This window comes from Pipistrellus hanaki, assembly GCF_964339955.1.
Source record: "Pipistrellus hanaki genome assembly, chromosome: 13".
In the NCBI taxonomy this organism is placed as follows: domain Eukaryota; kingdom Metazoa; phylum Chordata; class Mammalia; order Chiroptera; family Vespertilionidae; genus Pipistrellus; species Pipistrellus hanaki.
Window position 1 is genome coordinate 54,454,375 of NC_140515.1, and position 16,864 is coordinate 54,471,238.

At 42.7% G+C, this 16,864-nt stretch overlaps 1 protein-coding gene across 2 annotated transcripts in view; it reads right to left on the bottom strand.

Moving 5' to 3' along the window:
- Positions 1-16,864, bottom strand: part of ANO10 (anoctamin 10) — an 87,626-nt gene that overhangs the window by 63,594 nt on the left and 7,168 nt on the right. For both annotated transcript variants that reach the window (XM_084903193.1, XM_084903192.1), the window contains exons 3-9: positions 16,545-16,742; positions 16,073-16,207; positions 12,727-12,846; positions 9,904-10,473; positions 7,726-7,781; positions 5,043-5,117; positions 3,179-3,361 (exon numbers count right to left, since the gene is read on the bottom strand). In XM_084903193.1, the coding sequence (XP_084759319.1) occupies positions 3,179-3,361; positions 5,043-5,117; positions 7,726-7,781; positions 9,904-10,473; positions 12,727-12,846; positions 16,073-16,207; positions 16,545-16,742 (1,337 nt within the window). The remainder of the gene's footprint in view (positions 1-3,178; positions 3,362-5,042; positions 5,118-7,725; positions 7,782-9,903; positions 10,474-12,726; positions 12,847-16,072; positions 16,208-16,544; positions 16,743-16,864) is intronic.

Here is a 16,864-nt window from a genome sequence, read left to right on the forward strand (position 1 = left end):
ATTAACCAAAGTCACTTCAATAAATTTAATTTAAAAAAAAAAAAAAGGAAAATGGTTATAAGTTTCTTTGGGGGGATGATGAAAAAGTTCTGGAATTAGATAGTGGTTACATATCTTGTGAACTTATTTTTAAAAAATCTAAAATGTACATTTTAAAATAGTGAATTTTGTGGTATTAGACATTTATCACAATTCTATTAAAAGTAAAGGAAAACAAAGCTGATAGGACAAGGAAACTCCCCAGAGTCACCCTAAGGAAAGTGATATATACATCAAAGAGGCCAAAGAAAGGAGCCCACAGCAGGAAATAAGGAGACCACGGAAGCATGGAGAATCCCTCTGAAACCATGTTTAAAAACCTTTGCGAATGTTTGTAAAGGTTTAGACTAGTGCAGTGTTTTTCAACCTTTTTTTGGGCAAAGGCACACTTGTTTCATGAAAAAAATCACGAGGCACACCACCATTAGAAAATGTTAAAAAATTTAACTCTGTGCCTATATTGACTATATATAAAGTAATTCTCTTGAATAGGAATCAAATAAACACAAAGAAAGTATTTTATAATTACTTTATTATGAAATATTAAGTAAACAAAATAGTGAAAAATTATAAAATTCTTGTCTTGTCTGCACCTACGGCACACCAGGCAACATCTCTAGTGTGCCGCGGAACAGCGGTTGAAAAACGCTGGACTAGTGGTCAGCAAACTCATTAGTCCACAGAGCCAAATATCAGTACAACGATTGAAATTTCTTTGGAGAGCCACATTTTTTAAACTTAAACTTCTTCTAACGCCACTTCTTCCAAACAGACTCGCCCAGGCCGTGGTGTTTTGTGGGAGAGCCACACTCAAGGGGCCAAAGAGCCTCATGTGGCTCGAGAGCCGCAGTTTGCCGACCACGGGTTTAGTCCAAAGGAGGAGGGGGCAATAGTCGTTGCGTACCCTCAACAACTAGAGATACTAACAGTGCGGGGTGAGTTACTCAATGATCTTTACTGACTGGACAACGAAGGCCTCACTGAAGAAGGATGCTTACGCACTGAGTTGTCACCTGAGTAAGACCGCCGCCTCTCACTGGACTCAGGGACGCACCACTCGAATGCCTCCCTAGAGGCCTGTTGTTCACAATCACCTTTACTCTGGCCCGAGGGAAGCTGAGCAGCGCTTTATGCTGGGTCGTAATCGCCATGTCGCCTAAGGCCGCACTGCAGACCTCCCCATGAGCCCCCTATGCACACGCAATGACAACTTGGGTGTAAGAAAAATACTCATCACGATATTTTAAAGCAATATTAAACATGGATATTGTGAAACGAATCATTATTATTACTGCATCTCAGAGTCCGTCTTTCTCCAAGACATACAATTAGACTCCGGTGCTGAGAGCTTTAGTATAAGTCAGATTCTACTTCTAGTCAGTTTTTTGTGTTTTTTTTGTGTGTTTTTTTAAAATATATTTTATTTATATTTTACAGAGAGGAAGGGAGAAAGATAGAAAGCTAGAAACGTCGATGAGAGAGAAACATCGACCAGCTGCCTCCTGCACACCCCCTACTGGGGATGTGCCCGCAACCAATGTACATGCCCTTGTCCGGAATCGAACCTGGGACCTTTCAGTCCACAGACCGACGCTCTACCACTGAGCCAAACCGGTTTTGGCAGATTCTACTTCTAGTCAGTTTCTATTCGTATTTTATATTTTGCTGAAATAGAGAATTTCCTAACTTAGTTATAGAGTTAGATGCTCTGGCTACTTGGATGAAGCCCGGGCCCAGGGATTTCAAGTGAGTCTCTCTGGCAGTTTCCAAGGCTCGCCAAAGAGCAGCACCGAGCACATGTATGTTGGGAGCTGGCCGGTGGATGCTCAGCTGGGGATTCAGTGGCGAGCAATTTCTAAACTGCTCTTTGGTTGCCTTTGGCTCCAGGAAGCACCTCCTTACGTTGTGTTGCAGCATACAGATGTGGCTTTAAAATATGCCCAGTGATATAGCATTGATCTAATTCTCTGAAGAGTGAAGTAATCAAGAGTGGGGAAAGAGTAAAAATCTTAGCAATCAAGCGGGTTTTACCACAACTCGGTGTTAAGAAACCGTCATAGCCTATGCTCAGCTTTCAAAATTGTGCTGGTTTGGCTCAGAGAGTAAAAGGTTGAGCCTCTGCAGAGACGTGCAGATAATGTCTCTCAGATGTGCCGCCGGGCAGCCCAGCAGTCATGCCAAGCTCTGCCTGGCATTGCTAGCATATGAGATGTAGTGAGCAGGAGTGGGGAGGTGGGTAGAGGAGGGAGAGAAAGAGAGAGAATAAATTCCTACTCCAGATGAACATACAAACTAAAATTCTTAAGCATATGAGAAAAAAACTAAGTAAGAAAGTTAGTTCAGTTATCAGGAGATGAATTCATTCATGATGAAAAACAAGACTATGGAAGCTGAATGGGGGTGGGCTCTCTCCAAAGGCTCCATTGCACTAAGAGACTATACCATACCAAGAAGGTAGGTGCAGGACATAAGAAATAATGACCTAAAGCAAATGTGACCCCAACACCAGCCCCCACTACAGAAGTGGTGAATGTAGCCAGAGCCCAATAAAAGTACACTAAATACATGGTTAGATTTTATGACTCTCCAATGATCTCCTTATAGTTCCTAAAAAAATTCAGACTTCTTAGGAACTATTTTATTTTTACAATAGCACTCAGTAACTTAAGCTATAAATCAATCTTCATTTTTAGTGATGGACTTCAATATTTTCTTTTGTTTAAAAAAATTTTTTAAAAGTTTTTCAATTACAGTTTACATATTATTTTGTATTAGTTTCAAGTGTGCAGCACAGTGGTTAGACAACCACACACTTTACAAAGTTCCCTCCGATATTTCCAGAACCCACGTTCAATCTTTTCTTTGCATCTGAAGCGAGCCAAGCTTCTGGCCCCATGGCCGTCTCACCCCCAGCCCCACCGGCTCTGGCTGCTGTTCCCAGCACCTCCGCAGAGCACTCACGGGGTTCCCCAAGCTCATCCTCTGCGTTTTAGCCATAACTTCAGATTCAGGACAGTAGCCCTTCCCCGGCTGGAGAGCACTGAGCTGAGACCGTGAGTGCTTACGTGTGTGTATGTACGTGGTACGTGACTGTCATGCACATTGAGTCAATGCGAAACTCAACCAGATGCAAGCTTACCAAATACGTGCCCATTTCCTTTTCCAGGATGACCTGTTCGTACAACGTGGCATCGATGTCAGCCTTCAGAGCCTGCACCTTCTTCTTCACTTGCACGTGGTGCTTCCTCTGGAGCCAATAAGGCAGCAGAGACTCCACAACCTGGTTCAGGATCTGGGACATGATCAGGAGCGTGGCCAGGCTCTGAGGAGAAGCACATACATGTTTGCCAGTGTGGGTTAGTAAAACCACCCCATGTGCACAATTATGCAAAGAAATAGTATGCTATTGTTGGAAAAGCTAGTTTCAGAAAAGTTAGGGGTTGGAATGATGTTTCTAATCTGGGTTTATTTTTCAGCAGGGAAGACTTAGATTCAAATACAAAAAGATTATAATACAAATAGTATTATAATAAAAAATAAACCAGTTATGAATCAGTAGAACAAATTTCCTTAAATTTTGTTGTTGTTGCTGTTGTTATATCATCCTGGCTACAAAATTTGAATATCTAAATGATGTTGCCAATTTTGGAAAAATAATAGTTTTGCAACAACATTAAGAATATTATCAAATGAATACATCCCCCATCCACTGTTAAAAAAAAAAAAAAAAAAAAAGTCACCCATGACTCCACAAACAGGACAGAACCACTGCTAACATCTTGGACATTTCCAATCATATGTAGAAATTAAAGTAGAATAATCAACCATATACTATATACAGCTTTGTATTTTTCCCCCCTCTCGTTACATATTGTAAGCACTTTCCTATGCCAATAAAAATTCTTTCCTTATGTAGCCCAGGCACTGTTGTTGAATGCAGGTGTTATTTCCAACCTGAACTACCACACATGCTGCTCTTTGGGTACCTGCACATCTGAATCTTCACCCACCTCTGATGACTTAGTAGAGATGAGTTAAGGCTCCATTGCACTAAGAAGACTATACCACACCAGAGGTGGTGTGTCAATTTCTACTCTCCCCAGATGGGTATCAGTGTTCCCATCACACAACTTCTTTGCTGATATTAGAATTCTATTTTTTTAAGAATCCTCTCCCATCCGTCTGTCCCCTTTATATGAAGGAGACTCTCTACAGTGTAAGAAATGTAAAGTCACACCCCACTAACACTGTAGGTGGGACTGGGGAAGGTATGTGCATCCAACTACTTTTTCCATTTTCAAAAATAACTTTTAAAAAGTAGCAATATGTAGAGTGCAATTCTTAAGAGCACAACATTTAATTTACTTTTATGCAAGCTGTTAGGACCATAACTACAAAATACTAAACTTTCTCTGTTATATAATTTTTTTTTTAATTTCCTGACAAATGATCCCAAGTTCTCATATAAATACCAAGAAGTCACAGGACATTGACATCAGGAGGGAGCAGCCCTCCTGGCAGCTGACTCAAACATACACAGTAATAAATATATGTCAGATGTTCTTAACATTTCAGAAAAGGATCTGCTGGTCTCTAAAGTACAACCACCTATAATTTAAAATTGAAATGTATCAGACCTATGTAAGGCTACACCAATCACCCCCACCCTGAGACACACACAGAAGTTTAAAAAATATGTTTTGTTAGAACTGTTCTTACAATTCTATACAGATACAAATATATAGGAACTACATGTTCCATTTTACTGCCCTATAGTATCATTAATTTTACAAGTTGGTTAGCTTCCATTATTTTCTTTTCAGTTGAGTACACTACACGGTCCTGGTGGGTTTTCTGTTTTTAATTAGAACTGGGCTTAGAAACAGACAAAATTGAAAAGGTTTTATTTGTAAAAGTAATAATGGGAAGGGACTGCATTGCCTGGCTATAAGAAACCGCCTCTAAGGCCTGAAGAATGGATACCTTCTGCCATTCACACTCACCTGACGTAAGAGCTTCATGTCCTTCAGGACGAAGGCGATGTAGAAGAGTGAGGCAAAGCAATTCAGAAAGTTGAACTGGCAAAAAAAAAATGGTAACAACATTTAGTGTTGCTTCCCAGTACTTTACATTTACTAGTACAACTGTCAGCACTGCATTTAAAAACTCAACGAGAGACTTCCAGCCCTGTTCTCCCTCCTCCTCCTCAGTGGGCGGTCTATAAACCCTGCACATGATGCAGGAGGCACTCAGAGGAGACCCAGAGGCCGGAACCGGCTGGGGAATGACCCAGGACCGGGTGATAACACAGCACCAGTGCAGCTGATGCTCCTGTTTCTACTCTGTTCTTACAAGAGGGAGACCGAGGCCCACCATTCCCCACCTCCAACCTGGCAACCCAGGTGGCCCAGGCGGGTTCTTTCCCCACTCACCCACTTAGAAGCTTGAAAACAGCAGATGAACCAAGAGGAACTATCAGGACCCCCACTCACAATGAGCCGCCAGGGGCTATGCTCTCCTTCCCTCCTTCCCGCAGGCCCCCCACTGCCTTCCCCGAGGGGGTCTGTGAGGATGGCCGGGCAGCACCAGCAAGAAGGACCGCCAACCCCTCCACCAGAAGTAGCCCAGCCCAGAAGCCTCCTTGTACCCACAGACCTGAGACTCCTCACCGTGAAGAGGAGATGCCTAGGTAGATGGGTGGCACCAACAAGAGAGACCAGCTGTAACAGCCAGCCGAGTGCGGGAGGCATCTTTGTCACCACAGGCCTGAGATGCCCCTGCCCTGCTCAGACACAGTTCCGGGCTGGGATCCCCCATAACACGTGCCATTTCTTCACGCAGTTCTCCTGCTCAAGAATCTGCAACCACACCCTGCACCAATGGGTTTCCTCCCTGCCTCCAGCCTCATGCTGGCTACTTCCTGAGACAAGACTGCTTTGGGTATGGCTGCGGGCACTTCGTTAGTGAGGGAAGAGGGAGTCACTGCAGAGAGTCAGCAATAAGATCAATGCAGCCAGGGGAGGGGGGAGGGCTAAGTCAGAGTAGGAGGTGGAAAGCGAAAGCCTGGGAAAGTGGGAAATGCTCTCCCCATAAGATTAAAAAGGAAGGGAGAGACCCAGGGAACACAAGCAGACCCTGACATGTGAGTCTTTTCACAAGGCAGTCAGTCACCGGTCAACGTATCTGAAATGTCAGAGAATAATGAAGTCCCACAAGTAACTGGATTCTTCAAGCCAAATGGAGCGTTTTACCTCTAAGGGCAAAGGCTCCATGTTGAAATCAATGTGAATGATCTTTTTAATGCATTCCCTGTTCCCCTGAACCTCACACAGAGAACAGAGAAGGTAACTTCCGTGCTGATTCGACATCAATATGTTGAATATCAATTACTTTGTGGGGCTAGAATGAGCCTTTTTAGATATGCACAAATGTCCAAATTGCTACACCACTAAATTATGAGCACCTATTATGACAGGTTTTCTATTTCCAAGCCCCCTCTTGCCTCTATAAATTTACCTACTTCCAGAAACCCAACCCCCTTCCCAATGGTAGTTTCTGATCTTTTAAGGGCTGAAAAACAAGATAAATGGCTTCTCAAAATGATTTCTACAGCTAAACAAAGACTTTTTCTCAGTGGGGGCCTCAATCTCTGCCTTGGAGAGTCAAGTACATGAACTGTGTTAAATCAGTTACAGTTGCACATTCAGAGGACTCCATGCATCTGTCTTGATTCTCAGTTATGGTACAGATGCCTCCTGATAAGTGAGGTGCTTTCAAGCCGGCACATCTTTGTTGTTTATAATGATGGCGGAGAGAGGCAGAATGTGTGAGCTTTTACACAACCTACAAGCAAGTTACACAGGGCCTACTCTCCATCTCTCTCCTTCTGCCCATCAGAGCATGCTGGGAACCTCAACTCTCAGCATTCTTCACCAAAATTAATCGAAAAATAATTTAACGTTCTATCACTAAATGAACTGTGTATAACTGCAGCAATTGTTGAATGGTGAAGCATTCAAAGAAGTCACCCAAGAGAAGAGAAACATGACTATAAAGTAGATAATTAGCTTTTTACATAAATAGAAATGGGCTATACACAAATTTCTACATTTGAAGCCTTAAACCACATGCACATTTAGAAGACAGCTAGCAGCCTGCTCCCTCTCGCAGTCCAGCACCCCTCGGGGGATGTTCGCCTGTTGGCGTAGGCCCACTCCCCAGGAGGGGTCCTTAACACTGCTGCAGAGGAGGTGGAGAGGCTCCTGCCACGGCCGCTGCATTGCCAGCCATGAGCCCAGCTTCTGTCTGACCGCCAAGGGGCAGCTCCTGTATTGAGCATCTGCCCCTTGGTGGTCAGTGTGCATCATAGCGACCAGTGGTTTTGCCGTTCAGTAGACTTGCATATTAGAATTTTATCATATAGGCTTGAATGTAGATATAAACACACCCATCAATCAATCCTTGTCTACTTGCTCAAAATATATTAACTATCTGGTATCTTGAAATTAGAAGCAAGTCTTCATATTTATATTCCTAAATGTTAACACGTTAAGCGCCCTGTCAGTCACCGGTGACTAACACTATACTTTCCGTCCGGAAGACAAAACAGGCTGGGTGCTTGATGTGTTCAATGGTATTCTTTAATTACACAATTAAAATGAATTTGTATATGAAAACTCTACTTACCACTAAAACTTTCAAAATTAGATGATTCTGGTAGGCAGACTCCAATCTGTGATTCTCTAAAACATCAAAAGGAGAGGTCATTTCTCTCAGATAAGTTAACAGTAGGGAGCACTGTGGTGAGGTGAGACCTGCACTGTGGGCAGGATGTCAACCACCGAGCCTCAGTCAGTAAATGCACCAGGATGTCAATCATGGCTACGGCTCACCACTAGGAGTATCCGACAAGGAGGAAACAAAGGTTAAGACACATTTGGGGGACTACCACAGTATCACTGCAGTCTGAAACTATTTTTTCAATCTTACTGCTACAAAGAAATGTGGGATGTGTTGGCAAATGATCCCATAGACAGATACCCAGAGAAAGACCCCAGAGAAGTGGGGATGGTGAAGCTGATAGCAACCTCTACAGCAGGGGTGGGGAACGTCCAGCCCACAGGCCATAGATGGCCCTCAAAATCATTTGGTCTGGCCCTGCCAAGAAATTAGGGGTGAGCTAATTAAATGTTTGAGCGAATACAGCAGGCTAATTTTTTAAAATATATTTTTATTGATTTCAGAGAGGAAGGGAGAGGGAGAGAGAGAGAGAAACATCAATGATGAGAGAGAATCATTGATTGGCTGCCTCCTGCATGCCCCTACTGGGGATAGAGCCCACAGCCCTGGTCATGGAGTTGAGCCGGGACCCTTCAGTCCGAAGGCCAATGTTCTATCCACTGAGCCAAACCAGCTAGGGCCAGGCTAATTTTTAAGTTGATATTTTTATGGCCCTCAAATGTTATAAATATCCAAATGGCCCTTGGCAGAAAAAAAGGTTCCTCACCCCTGCCTAAGGAGAAGGGCAATAAAGAAAGTTTTTTCCAGTGTGTGTGGTTTGAAAGGCTTAGCTTAAAGGGCAACTCAAATTTCCATCCTCAGCCAGGAAGAGGGGACACAGTGCAGGTCCTGGAACAGCAGGACAGAAGAACAAAGGAAGGTTCCGCTGAGAAGTGTTACTGTGCACGGAGAGGCAGTGTTAGGCTGACCTGGATTGGAAACCCAACCCAGCCACTCAGCCACTGTCTAACGTGGGAAAGTCATGTGACCTGGGGCACTCAGCCTCCCTGTCTACAAAACAGAGCGGACACCACCCTCCTCCCAGGGTCACTGTCAGGGTTAGAAAGAATACACACGCTTAGCCCAGTTCAGCAGAGAAGAGCACTCACTAAACGGTAGCAGCTGCCGTTACATGGCTATCAAAAGTAATTTAAAATATCTTCACGGTTGCCGAAGATATTTCATGGCTCAGTGGATAGAGCGTCGGTCTCTGGACTGAAAGGTCCCAGGTTCGATTCCAGCATGTATATTGGTTGTGGGCACATCCCAAGAAGGGGGTGTGCAGGAGGAAGCTGGTCGATGTTTCTCTCTCATCTATGTTTCTAGCTCTCTATCCCTCTCCCTTCCTCTCTGTAAAAAATCAATAAAATATATTTTTAAAAATATCTTCGTGGTTAAGGTCTAGATTCTTCCTAGGGAATAATAACATGTTTGCTTGCTTGAATGAATAAGTAAATGAGAGGCTGGAGGGCCTAACAAGGCTGTTTTTAACCTGTAAGCAGGTTCCTCTCTTACCGCAGACACACATGAACACCTCACTGAGTTCAACGGCAGCGCTCCGTGCCTGGCACGACTAGACAGCTGGTTTTCAGATACTTAGACAAAGTTCACCCGTCCAGAGTTTCAGGAAGATAATCCAATCTACTTTCCCGTTAGCATAAAACCCAGCGGCATAGTACCAGGAGCACAGGTTTAGAACAGAGAGGTGTGGATTAGCCTGGCTCTACCATCTGTGGTCTAAACCTTGTGACGTCTCAGTACCTTTATCCATAAAATGGTGAGACGTGCCTTTCACGTGTCCTGAGGAGGTGAGAATGGTGAAATGTGTCTTTCACGTGTGCTGAGGAGGTTAGTTACTCCGAGGCTAGAGTAACTAACACTCAGTGAATGAGAGCGGTGATGACCGTTACTCGGAGATTACTGAAGATCACTGGAGCTTACAGAGCCCAGGACTTCTCCTCACGACTCTATAAGGAGCCCAGAGCAGCATCCATCTGCTTTGTGAGGCAGCAGTTATCTGAATCCCATGATGGAAGCAATATTTCTTACTGACGCGTGAGATAAAAATAAAACACCAAGTCTTACCCCACGAAGTTAAAAACTCGGCAGCATAGCGATAGAGGCGGTTCATGATCTCAATCACGATGGCGTAGATGATGCTGGGCACGTACAACAGGACGTTGGTCCACTCAGACCCGCTGTTCTCGTGGACACCCAAGGCCCAGGCCTCCATGTCGAAGTAAATCATCATGATGTACAGAGAGAAGTAGAGACAGAGGCACACGAACGGCAGAGAGACCAGGTAGATGCGCAGCTGCCTCTTGTAGCTGGGGTAGAGCGGCTCCTCCCTGCCCGTGACCGAATTGATGCCCAGGACCCCGTGGAATCCTGGCCGGGGCTCCTCGAACTGCCTCTTCATGACCAGGGTCCCCCACCTGTAGGTCATGCTGGCACAGGCACGCTTCCACACTTCCAGGATCACTGTGGACCAGATCAGGTTGAAGGAGGCGAAGATCACATACTTGTCATAGTCTTCCCACACAAACAAGTAGTAAGGCAGCCCAATGACCGCCATGGGGATCAAGGCAAAAGTAAAATACTCCAAAAATCCAAAGTAAAGAGCGATGGTTTCCCCAAAGTAGCCACGGATACCATCTGTAATAAAAGGGAAAAGAAGAAAAAGAAGAAGAAGGAGGAGGAGGAGGAGGAGAAGGAGGAGGAGGAGGAGGAGGAGGAGGAGGAGGAGGAAAAAAAAGGGAAAAAAAGACCTTAATTGCAGACTACCAAAGACTTTCTTTTCTTATCTTTTCAACTAAGCTGACTCATTTCTTTAGTTAAGTGGGGCTCACTTAATACCATAATTTCCCAATCAGTGTGTGATGCTAAGCCCATCCTCATGCTAAACCAGTACAAAGACCCCATTTATCTGTATTGTATGTCTGACACTTCCCCCGGCTCAGGGCCAGGCTCTGCCAGGCACCCCGAATCTACTTCCTCTTTATTTCCTCATCTGATGGAAGCTTCTTCCCAAAGGCAAAAATCACCAAGGGGTTTGTCCCAAATCTCCAAGGTCCTCAATTAAATTCGGCCATGGCCAATAAAACATTTAAACTTGCACTCCCCTTTTAATTTATGCTTTTCTCCACTTTTCTCCAACTTTAAAACTGTAGTCACACATGTTCTTTTCAAAAAGACTCCCCGCGCATGGTATCCTGTTCCCCCTACCTAAAGATATAAACTTTCACTCATGTGTCATGGCAAATCTTTCAATACATTAAAGAAAAATTAATCAAAAGTGCAGAGCAATGTTCTACATACTGACTCCTAGAACATTACCCACACCTTCTTTTGAGCACCAGGAAGAAGGTCCAAGCAACATCACGGTTAATTTTCTGTGAATTAGACACAAGCCGTCTAATCCGAGAGAGGCCGCCCACACTGCGTCCTTTGTCGGCCGCAGCCACGTGGGTGAGCGTGTGGACTGGACAAGCACCTGCCCTGGGACCGGGTGGGGTGCCACGGGTGGGGGAGGTGCAGCAGTTGAAGTTATTTCCAGCTCAATTACACATGGTTAACATGTAATTTTCTTAAGGTCATGTGTCAGATCAGTCTATGGCTGCGGGTTAGAATAAACTGAGATCAGCTATTTTCTCTTATCCTTATTTTTTTTCTCGCTAACCTAGGTGGCATTTATCACCAGTTAAACGCCAACATGTATAAACAACGGGTGTGTGAGGTTGTCTCGATCTGAATCAGGTTAAAATCAGAAGCAATGTGAAAAAAAAAAAAAAAAAAAAAAAAAGGTGCTCATGGTCCTGGGCTCCAAATCACATGATCATCCTCTTTGAAGTTCAATATCTGCCTGTGCCCCAGGTACAATCACCAGTCCCAGCACCCCAGAGGCCTCAGACCCCTCACCTCAGCCAGGCTCAGCCTTCACCATCAACTCCTTCTCTCCCCTTACTTTCAAAAAGCAGCTAATAAATACTTCACTACCAAGACCTAGAAGCAATATTTAAATTCACCGCCACCTAACTGCCAAAATTTTAAAAATGTCATAGTGTAACATGAGATGACTACGGTGTCACCGGGAACTATCAAAAACAAAACTATTCCTTTCAAAGGCTACCAAAAATTTATTCAGAATACAATTTCAAAATGTAGTCTGAAAAACAATTTTTGTTCAGCTATATTGTAATAGTTGTTTTCAGAATGGAAATAAAAAAAGAAAATCATTTTAGAGGGATTCCCTTAAATAAAATCAAAAGAAAAATATCCTTTAAGGAAAAACTGATAGTAAGTAATACGGTACAATCTACCAGCTTAAATATAATTTTATCCTTAAAAAAATCTAAACCCCAAAATTCAGACACCTGTATTAAATAAGTTTATTTATACAAAATAGGTTCAACACACACCAAATAAATTCACGGTTATTATTATCACTGTATTCCGAGAAAATGGATCGTCAACAGCAATATGTACGATACTTATAAACCCTCCTCCTTAGATATTTAGGCCCACAAGTCGGCACCTAAGAATGAGCATAATTTGACTAACTCCAAATGACTAGCTCTAAAGAAACTGAAATTTTCAAATACAAAATATTCACACTCAGTTCTCATAGAACCTGTTCCACTCCAACTCTGACATGCGCTCGTGAAGGACACTCTGAACTGCCTGTGTTTTGGGGACATTGAGAGAAAGCCTGTAATTCAGTCCATCTAAAATCATATTAGAAATAGATAAACAGGTCATTAGCCCCTCCTACTCCCCTGCCCCCTGTTTTCCCAGCATGCAGCTGGTGAGCCCTGCCTCGTGAGTCCCAGCGGGATGACACCACTGCTGAAGGCCGGCTTTTCGTTGGTAGGTCTTCCTCTCTCTGCGGGAACGGGCATGGGCACGTACCTATGGGCTGATACTTTAGATTAAACCCGGTGTACCACGAGTCCTCCAGCTTCTTCAGGGCCTCGTTGTCATGCAGTGGAAACACCTGGATCACGATGCCAGACGTGAGCAGTCTTCTCACTGCAGAGGGAAAGGTGCCAAACAACATAGAATGAATTGGCGATGGCTCATGACACTCTCCATGTGGTGCTGCGGGGCCACTCGGGTCAGTGAGGAGTGCTCCGCCGAGAGCAAGCGCGCACTGCCTCCGCACAGGCGCACACTCCTTTTGTTCTCCAGAACCGCACTATCTGGACTATTTCCTTTGACTATGAAAGCAATACAAGTCGATGTAAAATTTTATTTTATTTTTTAAAAAATATATTTTATTGATTTTTTACAGAGAGGAAGGGAGAGAGAGAGAGTTAGAAACATCGATGAGAGAGAGTCATCAATCAGCTGCCTCTTGCACACCCCCTACTGGGGATGTGCCCGCAACCAAGGTACATGCCCTTGACCGGAATCGAACCCGGGACCTTCCAGTCTCCAAGCCAACGCTCTATCCATTGAGCCAAACCGGTCTCAGCACGATGTAAAATTTTAAACCATACAGAAATGTACAAATCAGAATGAGATGCCCAAAATAACCACTTCCTCCCCAAAAAAATAACCACTGTAAATAGCAATTTAGTGTATAAGCAGATTTCAAAAAATATATGTATATATACACACACATACATATGTACAAATATGTATATGTATATTTATATATTTATATATATATATATATATATATATATATATATATATATATATATATATAAATGGGATTATTCTATACACATTGTTTGGTAATCTTTTCTCATTTAGTAAATATAACAAAATAAAACCCTAATATGCAAATCTACTGAACAGCAGAACGACTGTCTGCTATGATGTGCCCTGACCACGGGGGGCAGACGCTCAACACAGGAGCTGTTCTTTGGTAGTCAGTGCCTCCTACAGGGGGAGCACCGCTCAGCCAGAAGCCAGGCTCATGGCTGGAGAGCGCAGTGGCAGTGGCAGGAGCCTCTCCCGCCTCTGCAGCAGCGCTAAGAATGTCCAACTGCCACCTAAGCCATCAGTCAGACTTCCCCCAAGAGCTTCCAGACTGTGAGAGGGCGCAGGCAGGGCTGAGGGACCCTACCCCCTCAGTGCACAAATTTCGTGCACCAGGCCTCTAGTTACTACATAGGAGGACAAAGAGGCAGTGTGTTCTTAGGACATAGGTCCTCTCATAAAATCCCCAGATTTACTAATTTTAAAAGTAAACCTAACTTCTTAGAAATAAAAGAAAGGATAACAATAAAAAGGAGATATCTGATACTAAAAAGTCTGGGTCTAAAAAAGTCTTAATTATGGTTCTTCATACAATTGTTTCTCATGTAAGCTATAAAGAGGAACAGTTTTTAAAAGGTTGGGTTGTAATGATATCCTCCTTAGTGATTGGAAAAGGTATAAGCTTGAAGTCAAATGAGTCTTTGGTGCTATCCAACCCACCTTTAGATATTTTTATTCTAAAGAGTTTCTGTGGACTTTTTTCTTAGCTAATCTTAGTGAAAGTCATTCTGTTCTGATTCTTCTCTTGTTCTTAAGGACGCACAACTATAGCATATTCATTCTTCCTGTTATTATCCTTTTCAGTTACTACATCAAATTTTTTTTAACTTTTTTGAACTGATCTACAGCATCTAAATTATTATCTTATTATTTCTAAGTTCTTTTTCTTTTTAAATGACTCCGTTCTACTGTAGAAGACTTCCCAGCCAGGCATAAAAACCAGCTTGAATACTTCTAAAAATAGGGCTGTGAAGAGAATATAAAGCCACAGGTCCTAAATTATTGGGCTTCTCGTCACCATCAACGCCAAAAACATGGTTCTGGTTTCAGCTTCTAAAAATAGAGGGTTTTAAAAAAAATCCTTCAACCTTCTGATGTCAGCTAAAAATGCAATTAACACGAGCCTTACCTTCAAAGGAAAATATGATGCTCTTCGGGCCTATTTATAGAAAGGAACAACTTCAACCAGGATTCCTTCCTTCAAGTAGGCTGAAGGATCCCTTGTCAAGCACTAGGGTTATTCCTGTTACAGCCCTTTAACAATGAGCTAACCAACGCAAAATCTGATTGAAGGGGGACTATCAGTAACCTGGCTTACAACCGAACCCTCTAAATTAAAGCAGGCAATAACAATGCTAACAGTACTGCTTCTGCCTTTGGCTATGTGATGTGCTTAGTTCAAAAGTAAAAACAGAAATCTCTCTCGCCCTCCTCACTGTGTGTCTGTGCAACAGGGAGGGGCAGGGCGTGCTGCCTGGAACCAGCCTCAGCAGAGTGAGGAGCACAGAGTCCCCACAGGGAGAGAAGGCTGGCAGCAGCCTCTGCACATGGAGATGGGGCCCTCTGCACCCCGCAGTTTTTGCAGCTGCTGCTGTGTCCCTGCACCCCCTCCCGGGCCACTCCCGACTCCAGCATTTTGGTGTGAGCAGCCCCCTTTTGTCTTAGTAAGGAAAAACTGCTTCTTGGGGAAACCTGTGCTTTCAAAATACATCCTTATATTCCCGTATTATTTTCACTGCAAGTATGTATGTAGCAAAACACAGTGCGTGTATATACATGTGTGTGTGTTTATATATACAGGGTGTCCCCAAAAATGTACACATACTTTGAATAATTATTAATTCCAATGGGTTACATCTGAAAAGAAAAGAACACCAATTGAGCTATTAGCTGTTAGTCATGTATACATTTTGGGGGGACACCCTGTACATATACATGGTGTACCCAGCAAAATCATACACATATAAATATATATGTGACTCTTCCTACCCTTTCCATGTTTGCTTGTGTTCATACCAGGGAGATGAGAGAAGGTGGAGAGAGAGCTCCAGGTAAACACCAGGTCTCCATTTTTATTCCTCCACAGATTTTCATTATAGCACAGTGCTTGGGCATAAAGGGAACTTTGCTCATTTTAACTGAGTAATATGTCCAGGTGTTCACACTCAGCTTCACACTAACTGAATGCTGTGAGACCTTGATAATAAGAAGTAAAAACCATGTATAACAAATATATTGATTGAAAGCGTGCAATATAATGTATTAACCAATGTCACCCTGATAAATTCAATTAAAAATATAATAATAAAAACAATAATACCTGCAATATAATGTAAAGGCAAAAGATATGTTCATGGAAAGGTAAATTACTGTAAAGTAGTGTAAGTTTCTCAGTAATAAATAAAGCCCCTCTGTTATTTATGTCTATGAAGAAAAAGTAATTGCATTAGAACGTGTATTCATGAAGCTGGTTGAGGTAAACACTTACATAAAGATTTTCCTGGATACAACTTTGCCTGGGGGTAGCCGGGGATCATTTTTTCATCTTTGGCTCTAAGATTTTCAAGTTCATGTTTGATAATGAATTGACGTTCTGCCATTGTGAGGAAATCATCGTTGTTATCTAAAATAAAAGCAAAAATCTCGTTATTTTCTCAGTAATAGCCAAAATAAAGTTAATATTCAAATAACCTGGGGTTGTGAAAATAATGATATACACAATAACTGACTAACATAAGGAGTAAGCAAAATAGAAAAGTGGTAAATTTAGCAAAATATAAAGCTTCTTATATTGTTTTACCTTACAATAGCAGTGTTGAATAATCGTGATTTGTATGACTCACACAGCCTCAAATATTTCTATATACGCTTTGCTAAAAAAGTTTGCTGACCCCTGATCTATTCATCAAAAAAATTCTCTTTGATAAAGTAATTTCGATAGCAATCATCCCAGGACTCACCATCAAATTCTTTGAAGTTGTGTCGGGTTCCGTAGGTGAAGGCTCTCATGGTGTTATCGTTGCACTCCTTTACCAATCCCACTGCTTCTGCCCCCAGCAGCAATCTAATATTGGAGGCACCAACAAGATATAAGTTCTGGTTCTCCACTGTTTCTTTCTCGTATTTATTTAACAGCGGTCTAAACAACAGCTGGGCACCTTTGAAAACAAAAGGTAGGCACAACCTTAGAAAGAGACAAACATAAAAGTTTCAAAATGAAAACTTTCTAAATAAAGATGATGTCTCTAGTTTGGTAGAAAGAAAATAAATTATATTAACA